At 30.3% G+C, this 11,312-nt stretch overlaps 2 protein-coding genes across 6 annotated transcripts; one reads left to right on the forward strand and one right to left on the reverse strand.

Moving 5' to 3' along the window:
* The first annotated feature begins 5,836 nt into the window (after positions 1–5,836).
* MKK10 (MAP kinase kinase 10) lies at positions 5,837–6,919 on the forward strand. The gene has a single exon (XM_021103449.2). The coding sequence runs from the start codon at positions 5,837–5,839 to the stop codon at positions 6,917–6,919; it is 1,083 nt and encodes a 360-aa protein (XP_020959108.1).
* An 858-nt stretch (positions 6,920–7,777) lies between these two features.
* On the reverse strand, positions 7,778–10,700 carry SAMBA (valine-tRNA ligase). Of its 5 annotated transcripts, none has more exons than XM_088489086.1 (5): positions 10,504–10,696; positions 10,295–10,403; positions 9,628–9,912; positions 9,094–9,204; positions 7,778–8,280 (listed from the first exon to the last, which is right to left on the reverse strand). In XM_088489086.1, the coding sequence occupies exons 3-5, from the start codon at positions 9,785–9,787 to the stop codon at positions 8,219–8,221; spliced, it is 333 nt and encodes a 110-aa protein (XP_088345212.1). In that variant the 5' UTR covers positions 9,788–9,912; positions 10,295–10,403; positions 10,504–10,696; the 3' UTR covers positions 7,778–8,218. The 5 variants fall into 5 exon arrangements, with proteins under 5 accessions (XP_088345212.1, XP_088345211.1, XP_016201146.1 ...); XM_088489085.1 differs by having other exon boundaries at positions 9,628–9,955; XM_016345660.3 differs by lacking the exon at positions 10,295–10,403 and having other exon boundaries at positions 9,628–9,955; positions 10,504–10,700.
* Between the last annotated feature and the right edge of the window lie 612 nt (positions 10,701–11,312).

An 11,312-nucleotide genomic window follows, 5' to 3' on the forward strand; every position in this document is an offset into this window, starting at 1 on the left:
ACATTTTTGAAGGAGACTTTTGCCATGAATCCATGTTAGTAATAAAGTCAAATTACTGTATCTCAAATTTGCTCCCAAAACAAATTGTATGGCTAAAAAAGTGTGGCACAAAAATCCAGACAGTCAATATTAACTACGAAAAAAGTGTAGCAAAATTATACCTTTTGTTTAAATTAGTGTGGATAATAATGTCAAAACTGTGACTATTCAAATATCTTTGCAGTTTCTAAAATTGTGGCTAACAGGCCGAAAACCATGGTTAAATAAAAATGTGCTCCCTCTTGTTAGTAATGGATCTTCATTCGTAACTAATGTGTCATCGCCAGTTGTTTCTGCCTTTAGCCACAGTTTTCTTCGTAACTAAATCCTTTATTTTTTATGGTGTATTATTTTTAACCTACTTACAAAATTCACATCTCATGTCCTTAATCATTCTTCAATTGTCAAGACAGCTCATCACAACATTTTGTTGGTCAATGTGTTTCAACTTCAAATTTACAAGAAGCCTTCGATTGTCAAATAAATGAGACCATCAACAACTATTACTAAAGATATACTCATTAAATCTAAACTTAGAAAACAGTAATAATAAAAAAAATGAGGAGAGAGATAATAATCACATTTATTCTTAATATTAATGTTAATTATCTGTTATATATCTATTTTATTACCAATAAATATTTTATTTATTATCTTAAACTTAGAGTCTCATCAGATCAAGTTGGTTCCAATTTAAACAAAAAAAAAAGTACTCAAACTAACCAAAATGTAATTGTGTTAGCTCAAATTAGATTTAGATTTTTTTTAAACTTTGACTTAAGCCGACCCATTCCTATTAAAAATAACTTGATCTAGCTAGGAGTACCAATTATATTATATTATATTCTTTTGTTTTTCTCATGTTATGGATGGTTCTAGTTTGTTGGTTCATGTTTAGATCTCTCGAATATGGGAGAGAGATACTTAGAGACAGTCTTTAGTTTGTAAAAATATTTTCATATTAAAAAGAATTTAATTTTATGGGGAAAAAAAGAATATTTCACTGTAGTATTTTATGCGTAGATCTATAAACAAAAAAATTGTTTTATAAGCTAAGATTTATTGTAATTGAATTTTAAACATCTCAATTTTCCGTTCAATATAGAACATGTCTAATTTGTTTTTTAGAGTTACATCTAATTTTTTTTTTATTATTTGTAAGTGTCAAATAATTTTTTTTATGAATGAAATACTTTTTTGTCAAAACAATATTATTGGATACTATCAGTTCAATATAGAACATATCTAATTTGTTTTTTAGAGTTACATCTAATTTTTTTTTATTATTTGTAAGTGTTGAATAATTTTTTTCATGAATATAATGAAATACATTTTTTTGTCGAAACAATATTATTGGATACTAGACAAACAAACGAATACCAACGGAAAAAATATTTTTCTTTTATAGAGAAGTCAAATGTCAATGATAAGTATCATACAAATATTAGGTTTACATCGATAACAAAAAGATAAATATTCTATATATTAAACTATAATCTGATAAAAAAAATAATATTCAATTACTAAAAATCTTAAAAAGTAAAACTGGAGAAATTGCCAACGAACAAATGACATAGCCTCTCTCTTTATCTAAAAATTTTGGATTCATTTTTAACTTTAGGAAAAAAAAAATACTAAAAAAAAATACGAGTTTCTTTTATTTTTTAATCTACATCTTATTCAGATTTGATAACGGTCTACAATAGAAAAAACCAGAAAAACAAGAAGTAGAAGTCCATAAAGTGGAAGAAAATGAAAGCAAAGAATAAGAAAAAAAGAATTCTTTTACAAAATATTATTTATTCTATCTGCTGCCAAGGCTGGCGCGATAGCCCTCAAAGTGGGAGTCTTCTAGGGTTTTTATATAATAAAAATTCTTTAAAATGGTCTAAATTTGTCAAGAGAACAAAAAAATATTTTTTTATAAAAATATTATTTATATATTAAAAATTAATTATTATATATTTGTGTATAAATAAATATGTTATTTATAATATATAGTTGATTTTTTTTTGTATACATATCGTAATTATATTTATGGGTGGCAAATAATATGCATTTGATTAAATTTTTTTAAAAATATTTGAATAATTATTTAGGAAATATATAGAAAAAAGTCAACAAAAATGAGTTCTATAGACCTTTTTACATTTTATTTTTATTTTTAATCATTCACTAGAAATAAAATAACAAAAAAAATACTTGATATAAAATTATCAAAATTTAAGAATGAAAAATTTTAATTTTTGTGTGTATATTTTTTTATACAATACTGTATTAAAAAATAGAATTAGATAGAGAGTAGAAATAATAGAATAGAAATTCTTAAAATTAGAATTAAGAGAGAAATTAGAGTTTTAATTACATCATGTTTTTATATTATTATATTATATTTTTATAATTTTTTAAGTGAATTATAAGAGTGATAAGAGTCATTCAATCAAAAAATATTTTTAGGGACCCAAATTGTTCATTCTATTTTTAGGATGAGTTCATACTATCTTTTTGAAGTATTTTCATCTTTTGTATATTTTTTTTTTTATTTAAATCTATTGGACGTATTTTTTTAAAGTTTATTTAAAAAAAAATAATAAAGACTTTTTTTTCTTTCATTTAAGTGGGGAGATAGAAAATAAAGATTATGAATTTGATTTTATTTTTTGTTTGAAAATTTCCAAGTATCATGGATATGATGATTTTTTTGTTTGGTAATTTCCTATTTTTATTTAATAAAATCATAAATAATGGACTATTTTTTAACCAAATATTTTTTCTATTGTATTTCCGAACCAAATATGCTACTACATTTTTTCAAGAAAAGGTAACAAAGTCGGCTTAAGAATCAAAAACTTAGTCTTTCATTAAAAAAATCCTAATCAAATAAGGCAATCAAGAAAAAGGAAAAGGGTAAAAATTAATTGGCATAACTCTCATAATTTATTTCAGATTTGCACATTTATTATTATATATATGTGCATCTTCTCTGCATTCATCTGAGTACATAACAATCAATTTTTTCTAAGATTTTATTTTGGTGAATTCCTCACTCCTGCTAATCTTCTATATCCCCAAGAAATTTATATTCCTCACTCTTGTTCTATTTTCCTCATATTTTTATGTTATTATTTCCAGGTTGCTCATCCATAGTGCATTCCAAAATCCATTAGATAAATAACGCGTCTTTCGTAGTTGCTGCGCTGAAAGAAGAAAGATTTGTCTTACTGAGCTCAATGCATATCAAGGTGATATATTTTCTATGAATTCTTTATTCTATAACACGCAAACATATTTCAAAAAATTTAACAATACAAACATGATGCATGGCTCGTTTATTTTATATTTTTTTTCTTTTGAATAAATGATGATTTGTATGCATAAAAGATGAAAACATTGACACCCATACTAAATCAAAACTAAACTTGTACCATGCAAGATGTCTTTCGTGTGACAAAAGTATCCTACGTAGCACTCCAACCCTCCAAAGACAGTGTACTTTTGTCACATAGAGGGTATCTTGCATGGGTACAAGTTTAGTTTCGATCTAATGTGAATAAATATATCAGCGTTTTTATTTTTCATGGGTACAAATAGTCATTTATTCTTTTTTTTTTTTATTATGGAGGTGAGATAATACGTCCGTCTATTGATAAAAGGATGTATTGTTTCGCTCCCATCATTTTAAATATAGTATTTAATTAATATGTTTTATGGTGGTTTTTAAAATTTTGGGAGCGAGACAATACGCCGCTGCGTATTAAATGGAGGTGTATTGTGGGGACGTCACTACCATAATTTTAAAAAATACCATAAAATATAATAATTAAGTGTTACACCAAATTTTTTTTTTTCATATCTAGAAAAATTAGTGCCATAGTTCTACTATCAATAATTTTACAATAAGAACAATAATACTAAAAAAAATTCCAGCATGGTTTAATTATTATTTTTTATTTTTTCTGTAGAGTTTAAACCTTTAGAACCAAAATAATGTAACATAAACAAAAATTAGGGGGTGTGAGTGAATATTATGAATTAACACTTCTAAAAATTTAAACTATTAAAATAAATTGATAATTATATATTTAACATGTTTTTCGTAAAAGGTTTTTTTTCCTTAATTAAATTTGAAGCCTTGTTTATATACAAATATATTTTTTCCTGTACATATTCATTGAATCCATTTTTTGTTTAAGAATCTTTGCACAAAAAATCAACAAAGATAAAATAATACTGTTATAACGGGTTTTAGATGGTTCGTTTTGGATTCGATTTTAAAAAATGAAATATGATATGCAAATTTAATTTATTAATGATGTTTTTGTTAGATTACTTGAATCAGTTGATTAGATTACGGAAATAAAATCTATCCAAATAATGTATTCGGGTAGATTCCATAAAAAAAAAAGATAGTTTTGTTTTATAAACCTAATATTAAATAAAGAAGGTTATGTATAAAAAAAATTAGTTATTAGTATATTGGATTGAGAAAGTTTAATAAAATAAATAATTTTTATAAAAAATTAATTAGTATGTATTTATATATAAACATATGTATTATTTAATTTATTTTTAATATATATTTTAATTGGTGAAAACTCAAATACAGCTCTCTTTACATGAAGTTGATAATTGAGAATTGTTAGATAATTTGACTGATTTGACTAAATTTTTATCGAACGGCTCTCACTTATCAACTTCACGTGAAGTCGACTGCACCGGAGTTTTCACAATTTTAATATTATACAAATAACTAATTTAATGTTTAATTTTATATATATAATATGATTAACTTATTCCAAAATCAGGTTAATATTTTATCAATTATATTATACGCACGTAAAAAAATCAATTAAAATAGTCATTTCTATAAAATATATTTTAAATATAAAATACATATTAAAAATTAGTTTTGATGTTTTATAAAATACGAAAGTATTGTATAACTTCAAACTCAAATGAAATATCTAGTTAACTAACAATAATGTAACATAGTGAATGTTGATTTTAGTTTGATTTTTTATATATATATTTTTTTCTTTCTTGATGTTTTTGAAAATTTTAAAACTTTTGACTCTGGTCCCTACCACAACGAAATAAACTAATGATAATGTTTAAAATCTAATTTTTCACAAAAAGATATAAAAATAAATTATAAATTAGATAATATTTTATAAATATTCTTCTTTTATTTTTATCTATTCATTATTTTACAATATTATAAGTAAGTTTAATCTTTTAATCTTTAAAAATTAAATTTTGACTTTATTCCACCAAACAAATCAATCTAAATCACAACAAAAATTTTCCATCAAATTGAATTAATTTTATTTAAAATTCAAATCAAAAGGGATTGAATCCAAATTATAACAACCTATAAGGATAGATGCACATGTTTAACGAGAACCATGAACTCTGAAGCTTCACCTAAAATTGGAAAGTATCATTATCTTAATCTTAATAAATTCCAGAAAAAAGATTATATAATTAAAAAAAAAAAAAACAAAAATAAAGCACATATAAATCTTGAGAAAATTAAAGAAAGCAGAGATTATCACAGCCACTGATAAGCCCTGAAGATCACCAGAAAACCCTCACTTCTCCATTGTTTTCGCCCTCATCACACTTACACTCATTCACGTGTCTCTTCTCTCACCAAAATTCTTCCACGTTTAGTTTTTGCAAATCACACTTATGATGATAATGATGACAGATTAGCATGTGTTTAAGCTTTTTAATTAATTAATTATAATTACTTTTACCCTTTTAGGCTTTAATTTGTCATCAAGTGCAAAAGTAAATGACATTGGTTATCAGAGAAAGGAGGCACCAACAAGCTCTAAGGCTCTCTTTGCCGCAAAGAAACCCTCCTTCGTTATCGTCGTCGTCGTCGTCATCGTCGTCGTCGTCACCACTTCCACATGCATCAGTATCGTTATCAGGATCTTCTTCATCCTCCTCCTCGGTCGTAGTTAACCTCTCAGACCTCGAGAAGCTTGCGGTTCTTGGCCATGGAAACGATGGCATAGTGTACAAGGTTCGACACAAGAAGAGTCATTGCTTCTACGCATTGAAAGTGATACGCTCCAACTCGATAATCGGCATTGATGGCAGCCCTAACCACGTGGAGGCCGAGATTCTGAAGAAGATGGATTCGCCGTACGTAGTGAAGTGCCATGCGGTTTTCGACAACGGTTCTTGCAGTGATAATGGTGTAAGCTTTGTTATGGAGTACATGGGTGGAGGGTCGTTGTATGATATCTTGAAACATCATCGTACACTGTCGGAGGATGTGATCTCTGATGTTGCGAAGCGCGTGTTGGAAGGGCTTAACTATTTGCATGCCATGCACGTTGTGCACAGAGACATTAAGCCCTCGAACTTGCTCGTGAATGAGAAGGGTGAGGTGAAGATAGCGGATTTTGGGGTGAGCCACGTGGTGGTGGAAGAGAAAGAGAGTAATGGTGGTGGTGGTGATTATGATCTTCATCACTATGGCAATGCAGGCACGTGTGCATACATGAGTCCTGAAAGGATTGATCCTGAGAGTTGGAGAGGAGGTGGTGGTGAGGATGGTTTTGCCGGCGATGTTTGGTCGATGGGGGTGGTGGTTTTGGAGTGCTTTCTGGGGCATTTTCCGTTGATCGGGGCGGAGCAGAGACCGGACTGGGCAACACTGATGTGTGCCATTTGCTTTGGGGAAAAGGTGGAGATGCCAGAGACGGCGTCGCCGGAGTTCAAGAGCTTTGTACTGAGGTGTCTTGAGAAGGATTGGAGGAAGAGGGCAACAGTGAAGGAGCTTCTTCAACACCCTTTTGTGAATACAGGGTGCTGCAATTTCAGTAGAAAAAGGCTTGGTGATTATGTTGTTCTTCAGGGGTGAATGATTTAGCAGAGTTTTGGTTTTAGAGTCATCTGATCTTTTTTAGTTTTATTCTTAATTATAAGATAGGTGAGATGTGAACATAGTACTCGGCTTTTGTGTTTATGGTTTTGGAAATACACTGGTTGGTGAACATGGCATACTGGAAAAATATCTGTTCCATATTCATAGGGAATTCAGTTTTATTTCTTCAAGTCTGAACATAAACATCACTGTAAAATGAAATTTGTGAGTTTAAAGTTTAATTCAGGTGACAATTTTTAAAATAAATTGATTGAAAGCTAGGTGTTACATCTTTAGCAAGTATATAATAATCATCATCTTATTATACATAGATAAAGAAAGAGGTATCAGCAAATTTTTATTTCTGTTCAGGTTAAACAAATATAAAACTGTTTGAACAAGCCTTCTTCAAATTAATAATATTAATTCAAGACATTACTACTACAAGGACACCATGATTTGTAATATATAATCATCACTTTGAAACCCTGATTTTTCTTTCTTTTTTTAGATTAACATTCTTAATTAATGTTGAAATAGTGAGACTATCATTTAAAATAAATTGATAAGTCAGGAATAGCCAACAAAAGTGTTGAACCTACAGCGATAGTAAATCGGCAATGGTGAGAATGCAAGTGTGTGTGTTAATAGAGGAGAGTGCCACGATTAATAATCTTCTTTCCCATTCTGACATGTCAGCTTAGCCCGTTTTTTTTTTCAAACACTAAAATACAAGTGTTGGAACAGCCAAATTGTCAATAACCATTGAATACTGATCCTCCAAAACTAGGGAGCAACATTACCAAACTTGAAAGTATGATACAACATTCTCTAACTACTAGAAAAACTACCACATGGGAGCAACCAATACTGGATTCATATAACACTAACATTAACATTAGCATCAAAATCATCCCATTACCAAATTACAAGGCCAGCATAAGGCACAACATTTAACCCACTTACAGTATTATACACCATGCAGCTTTCCCTTCTCTCTAATTGTTTGTAACAATAAATACAAGGCATTAAATATAAAATGATGTGCACTGACAAACATTGACGTCCAAATAGAGCAAGGGTGCGATAGAGGGAAATTGTAACAAAATCTTGCATGAAAAGAATCTTGTTTGTGATGAGCTCCTCAAGACTATATACTACCAGAAGTTGTGGCATAGCAGCTGTGTTCTATCCAAGAAAAAACCAAGAGGCAAAAAAAAGTCACTTGCATAATATCTGCAGATCACCAACATAATCACTTGATCTCAAAAACAGAGGCGCAGTGCTGATATCCAACTATTTTGGTTGAGTCAAACTCCAATTCTTTGAAGCTTCTGTGGGTTGACATCGATAGTTGCCTACAGCAGGAACAGAGTGTCAGTGACTCAGGCCGTAGATAAGGGAAATGTTCATTATACTATCTAAGACAGGAGAAGAAAATCCATGTTAAACAAGACAAATCATGATGTGAGGCTAACAAAGTGCGTGGTATGCTCAACTTGAGATCAACATAATTTAAGAAATTCACAGCGGAAAGACGGGTGAAAATGTTATCGCAGCCATGAGAACTAAAGTTATGGAATTTTGAAAAAATGAATGTTAACTACATACCACATAACAGGTAGAAAGTCATCCTTAAAAAAATTTATAGTTTCTTTAATGGGAAAAGTGAAACACCAATGCTAAGATATCTTGGTTTAACCAAACCAGACGTATCGCCTAAGCCTTGCAACCACAAAGTTACTCTTTCCAAGAGCCAAAGGTACTGAGTTAAGTTATGATGGTTCAATGTTCATACATTCATAGAATAATGAATGACTATGCCATGCATAGAACCATAAAGCTAAAATTAGGAGTGTTATTCAAAAAAAACTATCCCCAGAGTTAATGAATTACGAATTTGATTTAGGGTAGTCAGACAACACATTGATATTGATTATCATAAATACTGATATCTTCATCAATTTTTTCAACCAAGTTTGGATTTCATCAAGTTACTTTTAGGAACATGAGAATTATGGTATGAGCATCAACTAATACAGGTAGTGTCAATTATAATTCAGGTACCCGAATTCTAATCATTGTACTAAACAAAATTCACAATGATTTCCTAAAACATTATGAGGTAGACTAGGCATTTTAGCAAGGATAGATTGATTTGAAATACCTACCTCGATGTGATACGAGGTGGATCCGGGAACGTGGTCCTTCAAACTTCCAGTTGTCTTCATCCAAGGCTTTAACCTCCTTGTCAAGAGCAGCCATGAGATCCTTCTTCAACACTGCAACATGGAAAAACAAGAAGCCTAACTGCATTATGATCTATTACTAGGCTATGATATAGAGTGAATGCAACATGGGTTACCGCAATTTATAAGGCTACATGTCATTTGAGTTCAAACCTTAAAAACCCCACAAAGTGGCAGCACAAAAATCAAACAATTAACTCATCTTTCTTCATAGAAAGTAACTGCAGTACTAAACTTAAACTTAGCTAACTGAGATTCTCTTCAGGGCTATAATCGCTCTTAACTGACACGTGTGCAAATCAAATAATGATAGAATCTAATGACCAGACAGAGACTTAGTGATTACAAAGTTTCAAGTTTTTCATGAAGATCATAACAGATTAATTGCAAACACAGTAAATAAAAGTAACCTGATAAGACATAAGACAAAAATTAGAGAGGAAAAGAGAAAAAAACCTATCATGGCATCGTCCTTCTGTTCGTGCGTTGAAATGGGGTCAAAGGGGAAATGGAAATCGTCAATGGAAAGTGCGGCATTGCTGCTACTGCCACCTCCGCCGCCGCCTCCACCAACAACCGCGGTGGTTGACACAGATGAATGAGCCGGTGATGACATCCTTGTTTCAAGAACCACTGCAAGAGGCAAAATGTTGGCTTCTTCTCAAACGTGATTAGTGATTTCTTTCGTGCTTGCTCAGAAGCGAAAAGACTCGAACTTCACGCGAGCCTCTCCTTCTACAGCTAGGAACATAGTTATCAGTCAGACTACTAGTCACCGGATCACCTACTCACAATTAAACAAATATAAAAAATTATATATTTTCACTAATTACCAACTAATTATGAACTAAATTAATTACATCTTCCATTTTTCATCTCAAGAGAAAAGTGGCAAGCAGAAAAAAGAAAAGGCTATCACATCACAATACCTAACACACTAAATTAACATCATCAAATTTGTATTTTTATTCCTCTATTTTTCTTACTCTCCTCTCATTTTTCAATTTTCAATCATTTTTCATGTACCACTATTCTGCCATAGACCTATAACCTTTCACCCACAGAGAAAACCCTCTCTTCTGACCAAAAAGAGCCGCACAACAAAGTTTTTAAAATGACTCACAGCAAAAAGAAATCTTTTTTCACTTCCTTTGTTCTGCAGTCATGGTTCCTTCATTCTTATACCAAAAATATATTCTTCCCTCCCAAGCTTTCTGATTCTTCTTCTACATCTTTACCAACACCAATCAACTACTTATCAACTAACTGTAAACACTTCAACTAATTTAAAAAAAAAAATTAAAATAAGCGAAAGAAATAAAAACTCCTCACCAGATTGACCAGAATACGCAGAGGCAGACGGCCAAGCCGAGCACGGCGACGGTGGCTCAGGGCGAAGGCGAACGGAATAAGAAAGCACGAGAAGAGGCAGAAGACAAAACAGAGGTGAGGCCGTGAGGGTTAGGGTGACCGGTTTTTCGACTGGTTAGGAAAGTTTAATTTGTTATGGACGATTGTATTTTTTTAATGATTCATGAATCATGAGTAATGCATATTTTTTTTATAAATTTAATAAAAATATTTATTTTTTCATCTAATTTTACTCTTTGTTAAACAATTCTTTTTGTGGGTAAAATCCCAAAAGGCTTTTCGATAAAATAATTTTGATATATGCAAATGATTAAAGATTTAAGAATACAATACAAATAAATGAATAATCAAAAAATATTTTTTTAGTAAACAAATTTCGCATTTAACTAACAGCTCTTGTATTTTATTTTTATTTCAACTTCCAACATCAAATAGTTTAAGGTACCAACAAGCTTAAGACATGGTTCTGTCTCTGCTAAAACTTGCTCTGTCTCTACAATACAAATACAATGCCACACCCAACACCATTCATTTTTTTTACCAGCTCTACTTGTTTCTTTCTTCCTCTCTTCATTTTCTTTATTGTATATTGTTTCTTTTTTTTTTTTCAAATTAAAGGAAGTAGTTGTATAAAATAGGAGTGCTTCTTATCATAGACATTTACTTATCTCGATTGAATTATTGGCATGGATTTTATTATTAGTAATTTGATTATTGGCATGGAATTCTTACACGATGACTTATTGAACGAAAAGACCAACCAGTGTTTT

The sequence above is a fragment of the Arachis ipaensis genome, chromosome B5 (assembly GCF_059453495.1).
Source record: "Arachis ipaensis isolate K30076 ecotype BB chromosome B5, ASM5945349v1, whole genome shotgun sequence".
In the NCBI taxonomy this organism is placed as follows: Eukaryota; Viridiplantae; Streptophyta; class Magnoliopsida; order Fabales; family Fabaceae; genus Arachis; species Arachis ipaensis.

Coding starts and splice junctions, on each gene's coding strand:
- MKK10 (XM_021103449.2), top strand. CDS start 5,837: ATGACATTGGTTATCAGAGAAAGGAGGCACCAACAAGCTCTAAGGCTC.
- SAMBA (XM_016345660.3), bottom strand. CDS start 9,787: ATGTCATCACCGGCTCATTCATCTGTGTCAACCACCGCGGTTGTTGGT. Junction 9,205..9,627: donor GAAGGACGATGCCATGATAG/GTTTTTTTCTCT, acceptor TCCATGTTGCAG/TGTTGAAGAAGGATCTCATG. Junction 8,281..9,093: donor CCACCTCGTATCACATCGAG/GTAGGTATTTCA, acceptor TTCCTGCTGTAG/GCAACTATCGATGTCAACCC.